The sequence below is a fragment of the Triturus cristatus genome, chromosome 9 (assembly GCF_964204655.1).
Source record: "Triturus cristatus chromosome 9, aTriCri1.1, whole genome shotgun sequence".
Classification (NCBI taxonomy): domain Eukaryota; kingdom Metazoa; phylum Chordata; class Amphibia; order Caudata; family Salamandridae; genus Triturus; species Triturus cristatus.
The window spans coordinates 39617094-39641591 of NC_140592.1; the positions used below are offsets into that span (position 1 = coordinate 39617094).

A 24498-nucleotide genomic window follows, 5' to 3' on the forward strand; every position below is an offset into this window, starting at 1 on the left:
CCACCAAATCCTTCTGGATGTTGATGTGCAGAGGACCAACCGGTTCAGGGAAGAGGGAATTGGAGATTACATTGCGATGCGTACAGGTGGGCAGTTACAGGAAAGTTGCTGGAAAAGGGATCCACCACATCATATGAAGCGCCGGCTATTGGGCCTAGAGCGAGCTGGGAAATGTGTCCAAGTAGTGAATGAACTATGTCTCCTATGGTTAACGGGGAGTAAAGTGAAGTAGAGCAAAACCCCAGAGGTGCTTTTTAAAGGAAATGTCAGTGGACCCAGAGGAAACTAAATTTAGGAGGAACGCACAGGCTGATGCAGTCTTGGACCATGGAGATGTATGCACAAATGTTTAAAACCTGGAGAGTCGCTCATGGCGCATGAAAGGGAGCGCACTGACGACGTAGGGTTGGGAGTTTCCTGTTGGACGTGAAAGCAGATGGGGGAAGGAAGCTAACCGGGTCCCACAGCGAGTGCACGGGTGTGTAATGTTTGGGTGGGGATGGATTTGCAACCTTGAAAGGTGAGAAGGCCTGGGAAGATGTCTTCAGTTTGTGGAGTGCGAAGCAGACTGACCGATGTGCGTCCAGATATGAACGTGTTGGGTCTTCCATTGATATGTCCGCTATCAGTGGGCTGGACTTTGTGTTCAAAGTATAGGAGGCCAGGGGATCATGTATTGTAAACAGTTTTTTGGGGGGAAATCAGGTCAATTTAAAGGTGTAGATATTAGTGAAACTTAAAACTAAAGGTGAATCCTGACAGCACGGAGCAGGGGCTGAAAGTTGACGTTGATTACCATAGTACAAGAGAGCAAAAGTTAATTATATTTTTGATGCAGATAATGGTTAAGAGAAATGCTGCATTGAAAATTAAAGTGCAAAGTAGGACCATAAACTGGGGATAAGTTAAACCATTGAGATGCAGATAAAAATAATACGCCTACCACAGACTTCCTTCTGGTCGGTTATGCTCTATTGCCGGAAAGGAGTGGTTTGTTTGAAGGTAGATATATCCTGATTATGCAATATCGAAGGAAGTTGTGGCTTACCCAAGATGGCGCCAGTTTATGTTGCATCCTATTCAGTGGTGTTTCCCCGAGAGCCCAGGCTGCTCGTTGCATCCGTCCACAACTACGCGGATTGTGGCCAATATACGCCCATGTGCTTCGTCCTTGTGGTCCAGTTCTTGATTTGTGTAATGCTTGATGGAATGGAATGTCTTGGAAATGTAAGCAGATCAAATGGAGCATGACCAGAGGAAATTGTCGGCTTTCGAAGGAAGTGGATTTGCTGTAGTGGAATAAAAATGCAGAATACAAGTCGCAAATGTGATGTTTGAGGTACAAATAAGGACAAGGGGGGAGGGGGGGGGGTGTAATCCAACTTTGATGGGTTTGTCCAGCAAGATGCAGCTCAGTCAAACACAGATATTGGGGATCATTTTTAGGCTTCGAGACATTTTATGCGGATTCAATTTTGAATGTGTAGCAAATTCACCTTGGTGTATACATTGTTGGCGTGATTACAGTTCACATAAGATACTGGTAAACTCGTGTAAAGCAGTTAAAGGGATTGCACCCAAATCTTATTACTAATGCAAGCTGTAAGAAACTGAGGACTGTTGACCAGGAAGACTAACTGAAAACCTTGCCCCGTGTCTGCACGGTGGCCTTTTGTGTGGGCAACGAAATTCCCTATTACAAGCGACCGCAAGCCATTGATCACGTTACACACCACGAAGGGCATATTAATAGCCGGAATCCATATCGCAAGAATGTCAATGTGATCACAAGGATCTAATTATGTCGCAGTCGATGCCGCGCATGTAGAACGCTGCGGCTACGTTTCGGTTTCAATGGCTGCTGCAGGACAAACTCTAGTGCTTCACAGCCCTCACGAGGCCACCAAGCCCTCTGGTTGATGGTGTCCCTGGATGGCCCTTTCGAAGAGAGTGGAAGATGGAATTTGAGTTTGGCCAATGTAGGAAGTGTTTGAAGTTCAGTTACGGCGGCTGTAGCTGCATGTAAGCGTGGCTTGCGTCAGAACCACATCAGCATAGACGTGGCTAGTGCATGACATCTTTATCATAAAAGTATTTAAATAGGGAAGGGTGGCTTTTTTATTCTCTCAAAAATAAGGGGCCAGGGGATATTTGTGATATATATATGAAGGACTGCAGCTACTGCCAGCAGGGCAGCATTGAGGAGAGTGACCTGGGTCCTTGTGGTGCCAGCAGTGGTTCAAGGAGAAGGGTGTTATTGTGTAGGAATGTGATACAAGCTACGGGGAGGTGGTGGTGCAGTTGTTTCTGGACTATGTGGGGAGTGGGAAGCCTACAAAGTACAGAGTGTAAAATACATTTATGCTGGGGATTTTCCTGGTGGGGGAGGTGTCCCAAAATGTCTGGTGGGTGGCACTCAAGTCCATCTTAGTTTATCTTCGTCTGAAAGCATAAGCAGGCTCTCGAAATTCTTGGTACAGGGAGGATTGACTCCAAGCAGGGTGTACTGGACAGCCACAAACGATAAATGTACACACAAGGTGAATGGTACTTCTTGACCTAGATCTCGGTTGTTAATGAAAATGTGGTTTGGTCACACTTTCTTTACGTTCTTGTGTATATATATTTTTGTAACGTATGTTAACCTCTTCAGTGCCCATGACGAGCTGGACTCGTCATGGGCCGCGGTTGCGCTGTGCCCATGACGAGTCCAGCTCGTCATAAACCCCGCCCGCTAATGCAACGGCCGGCACAGGGCAGGGAAAGGGGCGGGCACTGAAGGGGTTTAAAAAAATATATATACACAAGTACATAAACATATATATATTTTGCTCCTTATTTATATTGCTGTACCCTCCACGAACAAATTGAGTGGTAGATTTTAATACGGCTCTGAACAGGCAATAGTGTGTTGGGGGTACTGGATGGAGTGCAAGAGCTTCGTGTACTTATTGTATAACCACAAACTCCACAATAGGATTTTCTAATTTTGAATTAATGAGCGTACGCACACAATTATCATACAAGGAGCTATGAAGTTAAACGAGAAGGTGGCTCGATCAGCAGAGGGGATGCAGAGGTGCACAGGAAATCTAGGGAGTTATGTAAAAAGTAGTGGGCTAGAGTTTAAAGAGACTTTCCACTGTAGCGAAGAGAAGTTCTTTACCCAGTCCTGCATGGCTAAGAATCACTGGAAGTAGAAAGTCTAGAATGTTGCCTTGTTTGGTGTCTGCTTGGTTTCTAAGACCTATTGCCGCAACATTCACTAGGTGCCTTTTAGAGAGGTGTGAAGGTGTCTAAAGGGGAACCCCAACTTAGTGCATATTGTAAGTTTCTAAAATGCAGCATTCTGCCACCCTTAGGTTGCACCCGAGGCACACTGTGTTGTGTGAGTGGTGTACAGTGAAAGGCAACCATCATAATGCAGGGCACATGCACCAACAGCTGCCAGGTGCATTTGTTCTGTATCCCACATGATCATTCAAAAGGAGTACTTGCAAAATATTGTATCACAAACCAATTTGGCAACCCTAGGGGGGAACGTAGGGGAGTAAGTTTGTGTACGGTCACCCAGGATGTCCAGTTCAGCTGCTCTAGCACATGGACCCAAAGAGCTAACCAAACTAGTTTTCACCAAACAACGCTATCACATAGGCGTGGACTTGGTGCTGCTGCAAGCAAGTGAAGCCCCAGCTCCCCTGGAACAGCATCCCCATCTACAGCGCTTGGACCAGTCGTAAACGTACTGTGTAAAAGAAGCGTTGACGGAGAATGCTTTGCCTAGATGCCACATTGACGTGGTCCCGTCCTCATCGCTTGAGTCAGGAGTGGCTCATTTATGTTTCTTGTACTAGTGAATAATACCATCTCTACTTGCAACAGGGCGGCTAGGGGCTGGCTGACCGCTGCGCCACACTTGCATTCAGAACTCTTCGCTCTACCTCCCAAAGCATCAGGGGACTACAGCGTTCCACCCCCTTTACGCAGGCGAGCTGCACATTTCAACAGTTGGCGTTGGGTAGACTGCGGATGAGGGTCCTGTCTGGGTGGTGTATGCGATCGTCCTTTGTCCTTTGTGCGGCACTGAGCATCCCTGACGAGGCCCAAATTGTATTTAAATGGCCGAGTACTGTGAAGCTCCTGGTTGTGCTTATTCGCAAGAGCGTGGGTTTATAGAGTGGCCAACGAGGGGAAGGTTTGGTGTTTTGGGTGAGGACCAAAGTGGGTGCTGTTGACGCGAGTGCAAGAGAGATGCTTTCGCTTTTACACAACATTGTTTGTTCTGTACAGTTGGGTGGGTGAGGGAAAACCGGGTGGTCTTTGTGGGAAGTTGTGTTCCATCCTGTGCGATGACCAGAGCTGAGGTGGAAAAGATCTTCCGGATCGTGAATACATGCTCGTGGGCGCAGAAGGCGGTAGAGTTGGTCACGGTGGACAGGTGCATGTGACTGTAGAGATACGGTCTGATGGGATCGGAGCGATCATCTCCAGAGGGAATTGTATGGGAGAAGGATGTGGGTATGCGGGGATGCAGAAGCCTAGGAAGGAGACGATTGTGGTCCCTGAACGGTTTGCCAGTGTCCATGGGCTCTTCTGCTCAGCTCTCCCAAACACTAGGATTTGTATAAACCAGGTCCCACCTCTTCTGTGAGGGTTGTAGATAAACCTCAACATTTTCAGTGCTAATTTGTCTAATGTTAGTGCGCCTCTTGTTGGGAGTTGAACCTTGACACTACCAGCTGCCCTGTAATGTAGGGACTCCTGGCCCCTTTTGCGGTCTCGCGATATCACTACTGTTTGTGCTTCTTTATTTTCGTCACAAATGGAGGTTTTGACTGGCTTTGGAAGCTGACGTTCCGTCCCTGTTCCACTCCAGCCTTTCAAACATTTCATAACTATGGAAGTGTGGACCAAGTTGTATCCGTGATAATTGATCGGGGTGGTGGGAAGTGCAAAGGGATCATGGGTTCAGTTTTTCCTTTCCATTCATTGGATACAAAGTCTTCGTTTCTGAGGCAAGAAGCAAGAGATTTTTATTTTACACTCCATTTCCTTTCTGGGTCTTTGGAGTCACATCCCTGTGGCAGGGGATACGTAAATGACCACAATATTTAAAGATTTGTGGGTCCTCATTAGGGCTCTTAATCTGTGGGATAAACAGACAACCACCGCCTTGTAATGGGTATTTGCAGGGCGTGCGTTGCGCCCAGAAGGGTACCCTGCTGCTGAAAGCGCCAAGCCAGCAGGCCCTGGCCTGGGTGAAAAACCAAGTTTTTCTTTCAGAATTCATGACCTGAGGGGGCGGCTCTGACCAGCAGTCTCCGGTTGTTCCAGCTTTTGGGAGTGAGGTAGGAGAAAGCACGACCACCGGTTCTGGTTCCAAGAGCGTGAGGCGGGGGATGAGCGCAGGTAGGAGTCCGCCTGTGCGGAGGTGTCTGGTTGGTTTGTGGAAGTTGAGGTTGTTGAGGTAGGAGAAAGCACGACCACCGGTTCTGGTTCTATGTCGGGGGCGGCTCTGACGGGCAGGGTCAGGTTATTCAAGACTTTGGGAGTGAGATAGGAGAAAGCACGACCACCGGTTCTGGTTCTATGTCGGGGGGGCAGCTCTGACGGGCAGGGTCAGGTTATTCAAGACTTTGGGAGTCAGGTAGGAGAAAGCACGACCACCTGTTCTGGTTCTATGTCGGGGGCGGCTCTGACGGGCAGGGTCAGGTTATTCAAGACTTTGGGAGTGAGGTAGGAGAAAGCACGACCACCGGTTCTGGTTCTATGTCGGGGGGGGCGGCTCTGACGGGCAGGGTCAGGTTATTCAAGACTTTGGGAGTAAGGTAGGAGAAAGCACGACCACCGGTTCTGGTTCTATGTCGGGGGGGGGGCGGCTCTGACGGGCAGGGTCAGGTTATTCAAGACTTTGGGAGTAAGGTAGGAGAAAGCATGACCACCGGTTCTGGTTCCATGAGCGTGAGGCGGGGGATGAGCGTGGGGCGGGGGATGAGCGCAGGTAGGAGTCCGCCTGTGCGGAGGTGTCTGGTTGGTTTGTGGAAGTTGAGGTTGTTGAGGTAGGAGAAAGCATGACCACCGGTTGTGGTTCCAAGAGCGTGGGGCGGGGGATGAGCGTGGGGTGGGGGATGAGCGCAGGTAGGAGTCCGCCTGTGCGGAGGTGTCTGGTTGGTTTGTGGAAGTTGAGGTTGTTGAGGTAGGAGAAAGCATGACCACCGGTTGTGGTTCCACGAGCGTGGGGCGGGGGATGAGCGTGGGGCGGGGGATGAGCGCAGGTAGGAGTCCGCCTGTGCGGAGGTGTCTGGTTGGTTTGTGGAAGTTGAGGTTGTTGAGGTAGGAGAAAGCATGACCACCGGTTGTGGTTCCACGAGCGTGGGGCGGGGGATGAGCGTGGGGCGGGGGATGAGCGCAGGTAGGAGTCCGCCTGTGCGGAGGTGTCTGGTTTGTGGAAGTTGAGGTAGGTGGGGCCAATGTTGTGTAGGGATTTGAATGTGTGCATGAGGAGTTTGAATATTGTAGGTTTGCGGATGGGGAGCCAGTTGAACGCTTTGAGGTGTGGGGTGATGTCACTGTGGGGTGGGAGGCTACGGATGACCCTGGCCACTGAGTTCTGTGTGGTCGAGACACGTCCGGCCAGTTGAGCGCTGTTTCCGGTCACATCATTAGTATTGATTGTAGAGTGGCACAAGGATTGTGTTCATTCATAATTTTAATTAACTTTATTACCAGGGTCTAAATGACTTTTAGATTGATAATGAAAACGACAATCTGCCTCCTGATGTTTCTTGCTGTGTGTAATGCGCTTGAAATTTATTGCCAATTTGCAACGTGCGTAATCTTGGAGACACGACTTTGATGAAAAGAAAAAAATACATTTTATTGTTTGTTATACAAAATATTTCATGTTTTATAAAGTTTGTGAAGCCAACCGCATATTTCTGAGATTAATTACCCAATCCATTAACTTGACGATTGGGATTTTTTATTTTTTTTTGCAGAAATTTATTTTAGAAGCAAGTGATCCTCTGTTTTCTGTTTTTAGGCGAGGCAAGAAGCAAGTTGAAGTGGGCAGATGGGAAGATCATCAAGAATGAAGTCGACTTGCAGGTAGGCGCCTAATGACTTTGCTCCTATCTGAACCGGGCACTGGAGCAGGCGGGCACCCCGGCAGCTTTTATTTGTGTTGATGTCAGTGAACCAGCCTCATTGAAGCATGCCTCTTACGGGCACTGTGGTCTGATCGCCCGAACTGAAGCTACAGTGCACCCCTCTCCTCATACCTAGAGTGGAGTTACCATGAATGTAACAAGGGGATAGTCGTCCTACATAGTTTGGCTTCCAAAGCCCATCCCCAGGGTCCTGCCAAGCTGCACCTCTGCACAGTTAGCAGATCTTAACCCAGATTGCTGCCTCAATATGTCACGCTTCCATCGAGCTCACCTGCCTGATCGCTGCATCGATGTGTGGCGTGTCCATCAAGCTCACCCGCCTGATCGCTGCTTTGGTTTGTGGCGTGTCCATCGAGCTAACCCGCCTGATCGCTGCATCGGTGTGTGGTACGCTTCCATCGAGCTCACCCGCCTGATCGCAGCATCGGTGTGTGGCATGCTTCCATCGAGCTCAACCGCCTGATCGCTGCATCGGTGTGTGGCACGCTTCCATTGAGCTCAACCGCCTGATCGCTGCATCTGTGTGTGGCACGCTTCCATTGAGCTCACCCGCCTGATCGCTGCATCGGTGTGTGGCACGTCCATCGAGCTCACCTGCCTGATCGCTGCATCGGTGTGTGGCACGCTTCCATCGAGCTCAACCGCCTGATCGCTGCATCGGTGTGTGGCACGCTTCCATTGAGCTCAACCGCCTGATCGCTGCATCGGTGTGTGGCACGCTTCCATTGAGCTCACCCGCCTGATCGCTGCATCGGTGTGTGGCACGTCCATCGAGCTCACCTGCCTGATCGCTGCATCGGTGTGTGGCACGCTTCCATTGAGCTCAACCGCCTGATCGCTGCATCGGTGTGTGGCACGCTTCCATTGAGCTCAACCGCCTGATCGCTGCATCGGTGTGTGGCACGCTTCCATTGAGCTCACCTGCCTGATCGCTGCATCGGTGTGTGGCACGTCCATCGAGCTCACCTGCCTGATCGCTGCATCGGTGTGTGGCACGCTTCCATCGAGCTCAACCGCCTGATCGCTGCATCGGTGTGTGGCACGCTTCCATTGAGCTCAACCGCCTGATCGCTGCATCTGTGTGTGGCACGCTTCCATTGAGCTCACCCGCCTGATCGCTGCATCGGTGTGTGGCACGTCCATCGAGCTCACCTGCCTGATCGCTGCATCGGTGTGTGGCACGCTTCCATCGAGCTCAACCGCCTGATCGCTGCATCGGTGTGTGGCACGCTTCCATTGAGCTCAACCGCCTGATCGCTGCATCGGTGTGTGGCACGCTTCCATTGAGCTCAACCGCCTGATCGCTGCATCTGTGTGTGGCACGCTTCCATTGAGCTCACCCGCCTGATCGCTGCATCGGTGTGTGGCACGCTTCCATTGAGCTCACCTGCCTGATCGCTGCATCGGTGTGTGGCACGCTTCCATTGAGCTCAACCGCTTGATCGCTGCATCGGTGTGTGGCACGCTTCCATTGAGCTCACCCGCCTGATCGCTGCATCGGTGTGTGGCACGTCCATCGAGCTCACCCGCCTGATCGCTGCATCGGTGTGTGGCACGTTTCCATTTAGCTTCACCTGCCTGATTGCTGGGTCAAAGTTCCTGGATATGTATTCAATTAACCGCGACAAACTGTGAGGCCTTTCCTCTGGGTCTTGTGTCAGCCTGACGTTACTTGGCCTTGTGGGTGTCCCAGTGCTGCAGCTCTGCCGCACCCCAGCTGCAAAGGCCTGGTACTCCGTTTAGCGTTTGATGATCTCAGAGTAGCGGAGTTCAGCAGGTGAAGGGGCTTGGATATCAAGCACAGTGGAACCTGGCACTTAGCAGTTAATAAATGGAATGTTCAGTCATTGCTTTTACTTTCAGAAAAGTAAAATTACTTTGATAGCAGGTCAGCAAGCGATACACTTAATCCTTTGATTTGCAGAAAAATCCAGAAGTGCGTCTTGTTTTCAGGGCCAGAGCGCCAGTGTAAACCATGTTCTAGGTGCTAGAAAAAGAGAACACATTTAACCCTGTGGGCCCGTGTTACCCTATGAGGGATGTTCAAGGTGGCTTTTGGACGGGTTCCTATGAGAATTCAAGCCAGTGAAGCTTGCGTTCACAGGTGCCGGACAAAGGGCCAGTAAAACCAGTTTTTTAACTGAAGAATCGATCTCTGAATCAGTCGCGGAGTTTGAAGGTAGGGAATGTAAAGAATTTAAACAAATCTCATTGGCTCAAACACACACCAGCAAAGCAGGTTCCGACCCATACGAAGGGTGTTCGTCCGGTGCTTCCAGGGATCCGTGCAGTGCGATCTGTGGGAGGGCGAAGGAGGGACCGGTTCGGTGCCCGGTTCTCCCGGTCAGTGAAGCATAAAGTGCTCTGGCTCACTGGACTTTGTATTGGGAACTGGGGTGGGCGAGTGGGCAGGTGCCCACTAGATGCCTGTGTAAGTTGGCAAGGGTCTGTAGTGGTCTCTTTCCGAATAACCATCAGTCATAGTAGATGTTATCCATTGGTGAAGGGGCCTGCGGGTCTGGGACTCCCGTGAGGGACCAGTGGCCCTCTGCTGTCGTGTCATTTGAAGGGGGTGTGACTGCTGCATCAGCCGGCAATGTCTCTTGTACTAGGAGCGAGAAGGGCGATTCCAGCTGTTACTGGAATCCAGGCAAGTCTGTTCAGAGGGGAAGGGGACATTTGTGCCTTGTGTTGAAACCCAGCTTTCTCTAGACCTCACTTGTTGAGAAGGTGGTAAATGCATGCTCCCCACAGTTCCATGGGCGGTCTGAGATGATGCAGGTTCACCCTTCTTGGTTGATCAAGGCTCTGGAGTATCTTCTCAATCTGGGACATTGGACCTGGGAAAACCTCGTGGTTCAAGGGCACTCCATCAGTGACCCCACTCGTCCTCCCAGTCAGCTGGGCCTTTGCTCCATTCTCTTTGCTTACCACTCTCTCCTATGGGACGAGGTCCTGCTCCTCATGCAGGAAGGTGAGTCTTCCTTCTTCCGCATGCCTAGAAGCAATACCTCTGACTTTACCAAACATAAGTGGGGGATGGGGAGAGGCCACACAGCAGTTCCATCCTGGTCCTTCTAATGCCTTCACTCCTTGTGCACGGGACCTCCTCGGTGCCGACTTGAAAGCTGAAGATGTTACTCGACTCCATTCAGGAAGGGCTGTAGCTGTTGAGAATTCTGGTTCGCTTATAATCCTGGAGGACTCCCATTCCCTCTGCTGTGCTCCAGCTTCCCTGACCGCCTGCCCGCCCCTCTGACCTCCTGATGATCAGCTCAGGCGGGCTCAGGTGAAGGTGTGAGGCTCTGTCTGAGCATCCTGCTCCAGCCTCTGTGCTGCTCTCCTGATGATCCCCACTCTGCAGAACTCTCTGAGCCGTGTATAACTGTCTGGCTTGAATTCATATCTAAGTGACTGGAGTAGGAAGGAACACTTTTTTTGGGGGGGGGGGGGGCTCATTTCCTGGACCTAGCCAGTTCAGCAGACCAACCTGTGGCCAGACAAGAGCAAAACCTGAAAAATGAGTAGGGCCAAGACTTTCATCCCTACCCAAGACAGATGGGTTACCTACCCCTGCCCTAATCCCCTTGTCCTGCTCTGACCGAGAGGAGCCTCCCAGCAATGCCTCCCCGGTGACTGGTTGGCGTGGAGCTATGTCACACCTGACAGTGAAAGGCAGTGTCCTGTGTTTGGTTCCCCCTATGTTTGGGGGTAACTTTGAATCTGAGTGGTCAGTCCCGTGTCCGGTGCTCCCGTGTCCTGGGCTACCGGTCACTTCAGGGAGTCCTGTGCACCTGCTCAGAGGATGGTGATCAGATGCAGAAGGCCTCACGGTTTTCCTTTAAGTGAGAACTATCCCCCAAGGACTAAGGGAAAGACTTTGCAGCTGCTTTAGTTGACTGCGCTGAGGATGTGGACGCCACGGAGTCCACGCCCAGCATTACAGCGCCTTGCTGTGAGGTTGGAGAGCCTGCAGTCTTTGCACAGCCTAACCAGCATCCTCCTGTGTGAGCTGTGCCCAAGCCCTGTGCCCCCCCCCCCCCCCCCCCCCCACACTTCCATCCCCTTGAGGGTGCTTTGTGAGAGCGGATCCAAGGAATGCCCATGTGCCTGTCTGCCTGCGGTTGGGGACCCATGCGTCTCTGCTACCACTCCCTGCGTCTGAATGCTCTGAACTGCGAGTGTCGCTTGTTCCAATGTTGCATCTCTCAGCCAATAGACTACAACCGCTGTGTGACTGTAGCCCGATCACTTCAGACCCGCTTCTACATCACAAAGATTGAATCTGGCATTGAACAGTACAACCGGCCGGAGTTGTGCTTTACAGGTTGTGCTCTTCCAGGCATTTGGTACATTTGTAATCCTCTAAAGGAGGGCTGACGGGCCTTGTAACAAATGACCGGTAGGCAGCATCTCCTCTGGGGCTGTTTGAGTTCTAGTCTGGAGGGAACCTACCCTGGCAGTTCACACGGGTCTGATTTCCACATGGCTGATCTGTCCAGAGTGCAGCCTGAGCGATCACAAGTGGCTGGGATTCATTCAAACAGTCCTTACATGTGTTGGTCACAGTCCCAATAAAACAGATTGGTACAAAAGTAACTAGATCTGCATTCAGAAGTATGGTCAGCCCCAAAACTATGCAAGCGCCCGGGCAATGTGTTCTTTACGGGTCCCATGCTCACCCGTAGTTTAAACAGGCCTTCCAGAATCATTATTGACTGCACTGACGTCCCAACAGAGAGAAGCAAGGCTGGTTCCCACTGCTGCGATGTTAGCAGTGCTTGCCCTCCGCTGGGGCCTGCCTCTCGCAGTCTGTGCTGAATTCTACATTTCAGACCCCACCTGCTCGCTGTGGTGGCTGCTTTGGAATCCAGGTACAGTTTAGAACTGTGGACTCTTTCTTAAGGACTTGTACTACTTCCACATCTTAGTTCTTGCTAGCCCAGCTAGATGTCCTAGCACGCCCAACTCGGCAAGAGCATGTTTTTGAGACCTCCAGTTTCTTGTATTGATCCCTGACCTCCACCCCCTAAGCTCAGAGTTGGGACTCTTACGATTCCCAGTGGTTTCTCTGCCTCATGTTTTTTGTTTTAGAATTTCAGGAGCATTCTGCCTGGCACTCACTCTAGCTCTTGACTTCCATTGGTTTTTCCGTTTCAGGAGCGGACGGTAGATGCCTTCAAGAACTTCAAAGGTTGCCTGCGAGACATATCACTATGGATGAACACAAACAAATTAAAACTTAATGCTGGGAAGACAGAAGTTTTGTTCTTCGGTAAGGGCCCAGTGCCAGATTCACATCTATGGTGGCTGTCCAAAATGGGTCCACCACCATCCCCTGCCACATGTATCCAAAATCTAGGGGTGAGATGGGAGGCGGACCTCTTTTTCACCCCAAATACAGCAGGTCTCTGCAACTTGCTTTAGTAAACTAAATAATCTCCGGAAAGTTTTGCATTTCCTACAGGAAGACTGCCGCAAATCTTTAGTACATGTCACAGTTGCATCTAGGCTGGACTATGTTAATGGCTTATCTTGGCCTCCCCAAATATGCCATTTGCCGCCTTCAGATGATACAGAATGCGGCTGCGAGACTGGTTCGTCGCATACCTTTTCGACACCATGTCTCTCCGCATCTACAGGAGTTTCACTGGCTCCCAGTGGAGAAAAGAATTCAATTCAAGGCCATGACGCTGGCCTACCGAGCCCTTAACGGAAAATGCCCTGGTTATCTAAAGGAAAGACTGTCTCTATAAGCAAAATCGTGCGTTGAGATCCAACTCTCATAACTTGCTGCGAATCCCACGCTTTGCGAAAACACGCCTGGGCAGCCGAGCATTCACAGTTAGAACGGCTTCATTGTGGAATGCCCTTACAGGGTTCCTCCGGCAGGCTAATTCAGAAACCTGTTTCAGAAAGGCCTTGAAGACGTGGCTCTTTAGGGCAGATTAATATGGGCTGTTAACACCGGAGCTCTTTCTGGACGCAATTACCTGCTGATCAGTGCCGTGACACCCCTGTTTGGGGTAGCTGTCGCGCTTTATAAGCTCCAGTATTATTATTGGTTTCACCACGGAAGTCCTCGCCAAAACGTTAGGCGCGGAGGTATTGAATCTTCCAGGTGAACGTGAACTACCTTCCTGGGCTTGACATACTCACATAGTATGTTAACTGATGAGGAACAGAGGAGACTGGGGTAGGGACCGCTCCCCTAAACAAATGCACACCTGAACAGAAGACACTGGCTGCACGGGCTCTGGAGGTGACCAGGCTGCCAACGAAGGACCTTTGGTGAACTAGGGTCCAAGTGGGAAGTGACCTTTGTAACAATCGGCTGTAGTGACGCACGGTGTGGCCTGTGATTACAAGCTCTCCTCTTCAGCAGGTGTAAAGACTACTGTTGCAGCGCCTGGGCTGCCTCCTACAGTGAAGCTTCCTGCACAGTCACTGGACAGGCTTGGTAAACAAACACACCTGGTACACGGGAGCCGGCTTGTGTTTGTGGTGACTCCAGGTGGTTTTTTGCTGCCCCTGGGGAGATGTTCTTTCCACTTGCTGTTCTGAAATCCCGCCTTCGGGCTCTAAGCACCTTTAAATCCTCATTAACACGATAACTGTCGCTGCAGCCGTGATTTCGTTCCCCGGAGAGCGCGAGGTTACTATGGGGGTGAGTTCTTGGAAGTACCAGCTCGCCGCTTCGCCGCCCGCTCCTAGACACAGCACTTTGTGTTTCCTGCTGGCCCGGAGGGCGCCTGTCCTCCTGTTCTGGGTACGGGGCTGTTGTCTTCCTGGGTACTGGAATCCCCACAGGGGCCACCTGCGCCCCAGTGCGTGATCTTGGCCCTTCTAATGAAAAACTATAATTAGTGCTCACTGCAAAGGTGAAATTGTTGCGTGGAAGATTTAAAGGGGAAATTCTTTTTTTTTTTTTTTTTTTTTTAATTATTTTGTATTATACCTCGTGCTTCCGTCTTCCTTCCCACATCTACAGATCACAGCCTGTCTATTGTTCTTCAGTTGGTTGTACATTCGGATCCGTTTCCCTTAGGAGGGGTCATTCAGATCAGTTCTGATCTGAGTTATGAACTTTGGGATTGGCCAGTATATACTGAAGGGCTGGCCTTCGCTCCCAGGAGTTTGGGGAGGAAGGAAGGAGCGCTTCACTGGGTACCTGTCTGTGTTGCTTATCTCACCAGTCTTTCTTTATTCATCAGAGGTGCTGCTGTCACCTGTGGCCTCCCATAACCCTAGCTACAGCTTTCTTTATAATATTAAATGTTCCCCCTCCTCCAAGGATAAAAATGCAGAGATCTCGGGTGAGACGCTGGAAAGGAAGGTTCTGGACTGAAAAACAAATCTGCCTTGCGATTTGAGCCTTGCGTCAGCACCCTACATAAAATAACAGTGTGGGGTGAATTATTTGTAAAAACAAAATCCTATGTGTGTGTTCAGTTTTCATAAAGCGTTCAGCCAACACCTTAACTTAGTGATGGACAGCTGACGTTTTAACCCCTTGGCTGCCGTCTTTATGTAAATGTGTCCCGAGCATGCCCATTTGATGTAGCTATACATCATAGGCACAAATGCCAAGTAAAGTGCCCCTCCAGTGTTTGCTCTGGGCATGCTTTGGAGCAGTGCCTGGCTCAGGACCTGTGCAGTGTTCTGTGCGCGCTTTGGAGCAGTGCCTGGCTCAGGACCTGTGCGGTGTTCTGTGCGCGCTTTGGAGCAGTACCTGGCTCAGGACCTACGCAGTGTTCTGTGCGCGCTTTGGAGCGGTGCCTGGCTCGGGACCTGTGCGGTGCCTGGCTCGGGACCTGTGCGGTGCCTGGCTCGGGACCTGTGCGGTGCCTGGCTCGGGACCTGTGCGGTGCCTGGCTCGGGACCTGTGCGGTGCCTGGCTCGGGACCTGTGCGGTGCCTGGCTCGGGACCTGTGCGGTGCCTGGCTCGGGACCTGTGCGGTGCCTGGCTCGGGACCTGTGCGGTGCCTGGCTCGGGACCTGTGCGGTGTTCTGTGCACGCTTTGGAGCAGTGCCTGGCTCGGGACCTGTGCAGTGCCTGGCTCGGGACCTGTGCAGTGCCTGGCTCGGGACCTGTGCAGTGCCTGGCTCGGGACCTGTGCAGTGCCTGGCTCGGGACCTGTGCAGTGCCTGGCTCGGGACCTGTGCAGTGCTCTGTGCATACTTTGGAGCAGTGTCTGGCTCCCGACCTGTGCAGTGCATGGCCCTGGACCGGCGCAGTGTTCTGTGCATGCTTTGGAGAAGTGTCTGGCTCTGGACCGGAGCAGAGTTCTGTGCATACTTTGGAGCAGTGTCTGGCTCCCGACCTGTGCAGTGCATGGCCCTGGACCGGCGCAGTGTTCTGTGCATGCTTTGGAGAAGTGTCTGGCTCTGGACCGGAGCAGAGTTCTGTGCATACTTTGGAGCAGTGTCTGGCTCCCGACCTGTGCAGTGCATGGCCCTGGACCGGCGCAGTGTTCTGTGCACGCTTTGGAGAAGTGTCTGGCTCTGGACCGGAGCAGAGTTCTGTGCACGCTTTGGAGAAGTGTCTGGCTCGTGACCTGCACGGTGCCTGGCTCGGGACCTGCGCAGTGTTCTGTGCACGCTTTGGAGCTGTGCCTGGCTCGGGACCTGTGCTGTGCCTGGCTCGGGACCTGTGCTGTGCCTGGCTCGGGACCTGTGCTGTGCCTGGCTCGGGACCTGTGCTGTGCCTGGCTCGGGACCTGTGCTGTGCCTGGCTCGGGACCTGTGCTGTGCCTGGCTCGGGACCTGTGCTGTGCCTGGCTCGGGACCTGTGCTGTGCCTGGCTCGGGACCTGTGCTGTGCCTGGCTCGGGACCTGTGCTGTGCCTGGCTCGGGACCTGTGCTGTGCCTGGCTCGGGACCTGTGCTGTGCCTGGCTCGGGACCTGTGCTGTGCCTGGCTCGGGACCTGTGCTGTGCCTGGCTCGGGACCTGTGCTGTGCCTGGCTCGGGACCTGTGCTGTGCCTGGCTCGGGACCTGTGCTGTGCCTGGCTCGGGACCTGTGCTGTGCCTGGCTCGGGACCTGTGCTGTGCCTGGCTCGGGACCTGTGCTGTGCCTGGCTCGGGACCTGTGCTGTGCCTGGCTCGGGACCTGTGCTGTGCCTGGCTCGGGACCAGCGCAGTGTTCTGTGCACGCTTTGGAGCAGTGCCTGGCTCGGGACCAGCGCAGTGTTCTGTGCACGCTTTGGAGCAGTGCCTGGCTCGGGACCAGCGCAGTGTTCTGTGCACGCTTTGGAGCAGTGCCTGGCTCGGGACCAGCGCAGTGTTCTGTGCACGCTTTGGAGCAGTGCCTGGCTCGGGACCAGCGCAGTGTTCTGTGCACGCTTTGGAGCAGTGCCTGGCTCTGGACCTGTGCAGTGTTCTGTGCATACTTTGGAGCAGTGTCTGGCTCCCGACCTGTGCAGTGCCTGGCCCTGGACCGGTGCAGTGTTCTGTGCACGCTTTGGAGAAATGTCTGGCTCAGGCCCTGCGCAGTGTTCTGTACATACTTTGGAGCAGTGTCTGGCCCTGGACCTGCGCAGTGTACTGTGCACGCTTTGGAGAAGTGCCTGGCTCAGGACCTGTGCGGTGTTTTGTGCATACTTTGTAGCAGTGCCTGGCGCTGGACCTGCCCCGTGCCTGGCGCTGGACCTGCCCCGTGCCTGGCGCTGGACCTGCCCCGTGCCTGGCGCTGGACCTGCCCCGTGCCTGGCGCTGGACCTGCCCCGTGCCTGGCGCTGGACCTGCCCCGTGCCTGGCGCTGGACCTGCCCCGTGCCTGGCGCTGGACCTGCCCCGTGCCTGGCGCTGGACCTGCCCCGTGCCCGGCGCTGGACCTGCCCCGTGCCCGGCGCTGGACCTGCCCCGTGCCCGGCGCTGGACCTGCCCCGTGCCCGGCGCTGGACCTGCCCCGTGCCTGGCGCTAGACCTGCCCTGTGCCAAATAGTTGTTGATGCCTGCAGAAAACCAGCATTTGCAATGCAATAGGTCTCGCATTGGCAAGAGTTTAAGCGATTGGCATTGTAAATGACAATGCCTTTTATTTCTGTTTTGAAAAATAACACTTAAAAGGCATTGTTATTCACAACGCCGATTGCTCAATCTTTCGCAAATGCGAGACCTATTGCAATGCAAATGCTTGGTATGTTAAGGAGGCAGAGCGTGACGGAAATATACACAGGCAACAGTAAATGAAAATACAGTGTACAGCAGGGGAGGAGGACTGGGTTGGGGCCTCCCGGGTATTTATTTTTTTATGCGTTTTTATATAGCGCAAAATTTACCTGAAGGTGTCAGAGCGCATTACAATAGAACAAGTTACATTACATAAGGACTTTAGAGTATATGAATAACATAAGAGATACAAACCGATAAATTCGAAACTCGCATAAGAATGCTAGTAAGTACAAAAATTGACTATGGATACTGCTTGGGTAGCATGTGTCCTGTTGCCCCCAGAGAGCCGGGCATGGAGACACACAACTGGCATGGATGGTGGGCGTCCTAGTGGCCCCAGAGAGATAGGCAGGGAGACCCACTGCAGTGGCGTGGGGGGGGGTATGTGTCCTGGTGGACCCAAAGCGCTGGGCAGGGAGACGCATTGCACTGGTGTGAGTGATGTACTTCCTGGTGCTTGCAGACCTCCCCTAGTGCTGGGATACCCCTAGGGGTATATGCGGCACTTTACCAAACACTTTTTCTTAATGTAACTTCAGGTTCACGCCACAAACAGTAAGGTAGGGGCAACACTAATGGGTTATGAATCAAATACTAAAAAGAGGCAGGTTGAACTCTGAGATCAACTCCTCTATCTGGGCTGGGAAATGGCAACAAACCCAGAAGAAGGGCAAACACTACATGCCAACCACACACAACCCCAGAAGAAAGACAAAAACCTGTGCCAGTAATGCGTCTCTTATGCACGTAATCACAGTCCACGGCTGCAGACAAGGTAGAAAGATGAGGAAAAGTGTTTCCCACTGAGTGGAAACGAGGTTGTTCCTACCTGGGACAAGAAAAAAGGGTGTTCCCTATTGGAAGATAACAAGAGGCAAATCAAAATTCTGTAAGTCGAAAAGTAGAGTTAAAGATGGAGCAAGGGGGAAAGAAAAATAAGTAAAGGGGTTTTCTTGCGGGTGGAAGTGTTATAACTAGTGAAGAGGAGGGAGACAGAATATTGGAGAGAAAAAAAGGGGCGCTGCAGGGAGAGATTGTTACACATAAGCAGATATCTGGGGCTTCCGTGTCGGGGCATGGGTAACCGGTAAGCAAGGATATAGTAATCCGTGTTCCTCTGTGGGGATGGACTGCGGGGTTCCTCGCAGGAGATGGAGAGTGCCCGTATTTCCCTGCGTGGGGGCAGTGCGGGAGTTTAGTGCTGAGGAAGGGGTCTCCTCCTGAAGAGACTTGAGGCTGCGCAGATACCCACCTGAAGCCGCGGCGTTGGGGTAGGGATACGGAGGAGGCGGCTGGAAGCCCGGCTGAGCTGGGGGCGGCTGGAAGCCAGGCAGGAGTGGGTTAATGGTCCTGTAGCTGTTCTGCCCGTAGCCCTCCAGCATTGCAGGGCTGTAGCCGGGTGGTTGCTGAGCGAGCAAGGGTTTGTTATCCATGTTCCTCCCAGCAGCACCGTCCTGCTGCCACCCCAGGCACTACCTACTGATCCTGCGGGGGAGGGAGACACGAGGGCGTGAAGCTCAGGAGGCCAACTTAGTATTGCTTTCCGGTGACCCTACAGGTGTGGGTCACATGAGGGAATGAGGGGTTCTTGCTACCAGTTGTTGCAGGTAATGCCTTCCTCTGACCCTACAGCGGAGAGGTGGGGTGCAGGAGAGAAAGAGGGGTTCACTTTAGCAGATGCTGGCAGACCGTGTAGGCACTTGGTTCGTAAATACATCCTGATCAGCAATGGGAGGCAGGCTCATCCAACGGATTTTCTGGTGCTCTTAATTGAAAGCCAGGCACCACAAGTCCTGAACATGCTGAAAGTGCCTGAGGTCGCCCCCACTGGGGTCAAGAGCCCTGCGCCCCACACCTGACTTGCTAGTGCTGTGCCCAGAATAGCCCCTCTTCGGAGCTGGGATCCCAGCGCTTCGAAGATTGGTAGAATTGTGGGATGTGCTAGAGCCCCCTTGTGCTCCTTTCGGCGTGTGCACTATCACAAGCTAGGAACATGTTCAACCCAGGAGAACCGACAGGGCAAGGAGCACAGCACAGGGGCCCCACCTCCCACTTGCATCCTAGCCATGGACAGGCCCCCTGGCCGGAAGAGGGTTGACCTCAGCCAATTGACTGCAATCGAATGATCTGTTTGGAGGAACAGGACAGGCACCTAATGCACACTTTTAATGGGATTTATGTGCAAGCCGTGAAAGTACACAACCGCCTTAAGACAGACAAGTGAAAAGAGGCACTACTGCCAGGCATAGACTCCAGGCACCCCTACCAAGGCCTCCTTCGGGTGAACACAGTGACTGACAAGCCATCCCGGGTAAACACAGAATTACTGCAAAATGAACAAGCTCAGGAGACGGAAGCAAGGGAAATGGCTACGAGTGGAGGAGGGGTGAATAGATGAGGGTCAGACAGGACAGTGAGATCTCTCAAAAGTGAACAGCGGGAGGGGTGATTGGGGGATGTGGGAAGAACAGGCTGCTGTGTGTGTTCGGGAAAGAAATGAAAATAAGAGCGGCGCCATGCTTAAACGATTAAAGGTGCGCTTAGTGAATGTGGTGCTATTCATTTACAAATGAAGGTGCTAGACCATGCTATATGTTAAACTGCAGCACTCACATCTTTAAAGTTTCAGCGGAAATATTTAAAGATACAGCGGAAATGCGTAAAAATAATGTGCGTCGTGCCCGGCAGGTTAAAAACCAGTCAGACTCACGGAGTCTGCTACGTGTCTCTTGCTCTGTAGGCAAGCATTACCAATTATAAATTGGTAAATGTAATAATAATAATAATAATAATGGCGCCGGCCAATGGGAAGGATGGGCGGGGCTTCAAGTCCCCTTCCGAAGTCTCTTCGACGACAATCGATCTCGCAGAGCGAGCAGCACATGCGCTGCAACGCTAGGCGAGACCTAAAAATAGAAGTAAAAGAACCATTTCTGGACCAAACCACCAGATGGCAAACTAGTGCACAGCACATGAAGTCAAAAACCTTTTCAAGCAGCAAAACTACTCCTACAGGTAAGTAATCATTTTGTTTTCTGTAACCTGAGTTCTAACCCACTTCCCATCCCTGATGATGATACGAAGGCTGCTTGCCTCAGCCTAGAGTATTCCTTAAGGAATGGTGTAGAAAGTAGAAGAGGCTGAAAAATCCTGCTTCAGGCCGGCCACAAACTGAAATGTTCGGGAGGTAGGGGTGGGTTAAGCAAGAACTAGGCTAAAAGTTTTTTTTTTAAACAACAAAAAAACTGGGCCACCTCATTCCCATTGTTTGACTTGTTTTGCACACAGCAGTTGTACTTCCATGAAGAGGGGTTGCATGTTGCCCCGTCCCTCAAGAAGCTAATGGGATCGAATAATGACTTTGCACTGTCACACTGCAGGCTTTTCCAGACTTGTGCTCTTAATGTGGGTAAAGTGTGTACCCTGGTGTCCTTTGATGTGCCTTAAATATTCTGGTTCCTGAAAGCAGTGACCTCACTCACCCAAAGGCTTTGTAAACCTTTTGTTGTGTCTTCAATGACTATTGATGTTGCTAGTTTTACAATTGTGTTTGCACTTTAATGATTGTAAGTGAATGGCACTGCGCTCACGGCTCAGCTGTGCTGTATTCTATTTAGTCTTGGAGTCCAACCATCTGCTTTCATTTAAGAGTTGCTTTTTGGAAATAGTAGCGATGCCTTCATCTTTGGAGCCTGAGATGCTTTTGTGCTTTTTTTCAGGTTCTGCACTTGCTGGGTCCGAAGACTGATGCTGACCTGGAAAAGAAGTCGAAGGTACAATGACTTGGAGTAGCAAAGTTTATAGGAGGCAGTCTGTTGGGGTTTGGAAACCGCGAGCTGTGGTTGTTGGTCCTGGTAGTGTTAAAGAAGGAAGGCCCTGGACATCCTCAATGCACCTTGTTACCTTCTGCACTTGAGTAATGCTTGGACAAGTCCATCTTCCCCCCTCCTGTTCTGCTCGGAGTGTTGCTCGGGACAGTCTGAACTGTCTACTCTTTCAAACTTGTCAAACTTTACCTCCAGCTCCACGATGGCCGCGCAGCATCTGTGCCAATTGTGGCAAATGAGAGGCTCTGTAGGGATACGAAAGCAGCAGTGTGGTGCTAAAGTCTGTGTTCATTCCTCCATTTTCTTCTTGGGTTATTGCTGAGTTCCTTTATACTCCACTCGTTACATTTGAATGTCCCAATGATTCCAGGGACTTTGTGTTCAATCCCTTTCTCTGCAGCGCTGTCTGGGTAATTCCCCTCCGATTCAAGCACCAGGGGGCGGTAGCGTGGGACGCGGATCCCCGCCTCAGCTCCGGGCTCCTTGCTGAGCACCGTGTAGGCCAATGCAGACTCTGCAGGCCTGGGTAGCTTCCAAGGCTAGGCCTAGTCTGACCACTACTGGAGCCCCCTCTTGAAATCCCACACATGGAGGGGGTGGGTGTATTGCAGGACGATGGAACATGTATCCTCACCTCCAGCACTTGGCATCCGGTGATTCTTTTAACTGGATTTTATCGGCAGTTTAACATACATGATATATTACTGCTGTGCCCTCTGATGTGACTTCATGCTATACAACCTCGTCTCGCACCCTCGGATGTGCCCTCCGTTCAACCATCATGTAGGTTGCGGGGTGCCTCAGGCCACTTGAACGTCCAGTGTAAAAGAAACACAAGAAACTCGGCCATGGGAAACACAAAATATCAGTATCTCACTAGTGTCGCCTGTGAACGAGAGAACCAGTGGTGAGGCCCGGTATCTCCCGGTACCCCGGGTGCCTTGGAGGCTTCTCGAGTATATATTGAAGCCGGGAGGGGGGGGGGGGGCGTCTGTGCTCCTAGCCTCTTCTCGCTGGGGTATCCCAGCTGCCATGTGAGCCTGAGTCCCCTAGTGAAGGCCATATCCACGGATTCACCCTCTGGGTCACACAGGCTTCTTCTTGAAAGATCTGTCTCATGCCCCCCCGCCGCCAAGTGCAGCGCAAGAAATGGCAGCTGGATTGGACGCTACTCCAGATAGGTGTGGTGTTTGCAAGCTAGACTGAGCTGCTGCTCACTGTCCCACCTTGGTGTGTCCTCTGTGCATCTGTGTGTCTGTGCATGTAGTGGTAAAAATGACATATTACATCTATTGTCATAAAAGTAGTACGCTGCTCATTTATTTGACAAAATAACATCCTCGTGTTCAGACCCACCTGTTGGGGTTTAACAGTGATTTTTATTTGACTCCTTCTACAACTTGGGTTTATGCCTATATTACAAGGAAGGCATTTGAAACCATTTAATGCCTGTTGTAGTAATCTGGCTCTGTATTGGGTATCACCAGAGTCCAGGGGTTCCCCAAAAGTGAACATGGCTCTTAGTGGTAGTGTGGATGTGCACCACCACCAGCACAGGGGCGGCTGGGTGCAGAGGTCAAAATCTGAGGTCGACCCAGTGCTTTCCAATGGGGACAGGGGACGGGTGCCCGGAGCCGCACTGCTTGCAGGTAGGTAAATCACTTGCAGAGGCCAGGCTTTGGTGCCGCTTTGTGCCCCCCCATGCTTAGCCTAACCCTCCAAACATACACCACCAGCGGCACAGCGGCGGGCGGGTGTAATTTCGATGTAGGGCAGCCAATAATTTTCAGTGGGGATTTTTCTTTAGGCAAACAGGCTGCAGGTGGGGCACTGGAGGTTGCCGGAGGGAGACACAGCAGAGGTAAGTAGCGGTGTAGAGTGTCTTTAGGTGCAGGGCTGCCTTTCGATGTCTTAGTCTTACTGGAGCCAGTCACGGTCGGGCAGCCTCTGGATTCACACTGCCGGCGCCGCCGTGGAGATCAGAAGAGGTCAGCCAATGCACAGGAGACTTCACTGCACAGGTGAGCCACTCAGACTCGGGCTGTGGGTGTCTGGCGCAGAGTGGGCAGGAGAAGCAGATCTGCCTGATCCGGGGTCCTTGGAGTTTGTTTCTTCTTGGACAGGTCCGCTGGAGATTGAAGTCTTTTTCGGAGGCAGCAATCCTCCCAGGGTTTTCAGAGGTCGCTGGCTGCGAGACAGGCTGCAGGTTCGCATAAGCTGGAGGCAGGCCGGTAGGGCTGGGGCCAAGGCAGTCGCCCTGAGTCTTCTCTGCAGGATCTTCTTCTTGCTTTTTAGATCATCGCAGATCTAGTTTCTAGGTCTGGGGAGCCACCTAAATACTAGATTTATGGGCCTTTTAGGGGAGTGTGTCAAACACCAAATCTGATAGTCTATTAAGTTGTACAGAGGACTAGACCGACCTGCAACATCAAAAGTGCTACAAAACAATATGACTGAACCCTCACGAAAAAGTAGGATTTCCATCAATTACCAAGATGGTCCGTGTCATCATTTGGATATCCTTCCGCCATCCATTTGTCCCTCTTAGTCATAGAGGAAAACCATGCGGATTCCGGTTTCGATCAGGTCAGAAGGAAAAAACAGAGACCGGCTCTCAAATAATATTAACCATGTGATGGTAAACTGAAGTGCAGTGCGTGAATGTAAAGTTAAAAAAGGATTTAAAAGAGAAAACACACTTTTAATTAAACCTATCTCCTGTAATCCTTGTTTAAAAATAGTTCAGAAACCGCTAAAGAATATATGCTGCCTCACAACGCGGTCGACATGTTTCAGCCCTGTTAACTGATTGTTATGGGCTTTCTTCAGGACCTCGATGTATTTCAATTGCTACTGCATTATCAATAAAGTGAAATAGTGATAAAATTTAAGATTGATAATGGCAAATTCCTCCTGCACGCTCTACCAAATATTAAACACTTTAACTAACCCCAAAGCATGCAATACCGATGGACCTCCCTCACAAATCCTCTGTGATAATATTGCAAATCATCTAGCTCAGAAAATTGAAAAAAATGTTATCAAAAAATCACTTCGACTTCCGTGCCTTGCCCTAGTTCGCACATAAAACGAACTCCCGTTAAGGCTGCCTTACAATCCCTAGATACCTTTCCTGCCTGTACCTGCACCGAAGTAGACGCTCTTTTAAGGAGCACTAAATCAGGCTCGCCTTTAGACCCTATGCCGGCAAAAATCACCGCCACTCTGTCTACAACTCTGGCCAGTCCTTTTTGTTCTATCCTTAATAGATCTTTGGATGAAGATGTTCTCACAGCTGAATGGAAGGCAGCTCAGGTTGTTCCCATAA

The 24498-nt window shown here is 51.6% G+C and overlaps 1 protein-coding gene across 1 annotated transcript in view; it reads left to right on the forward strand.

The window, feature by feature from the left end:
* QARS1 (glutaminyl-tRNA synthetase 1) overlaps positions 1 to 24498 on the forward strand; it is a 296102-nt gene that overhangs the window by 60376 nt on the left and 211228 nt on the right. The window contains exons 5-6 of the mRNA XM_085624343.1: positions 7043 to 7107; positions 21063 to 21116. Coding sequence (XP_085480469.1) covers positions 7043 to 7107; positions 21063 to 21116 — 119 coding nt within the window. The remainder of the gene's footprint in view (positions 1 to 7042; positions 7108 to 21062; positions 21117 to 24498) is intronic.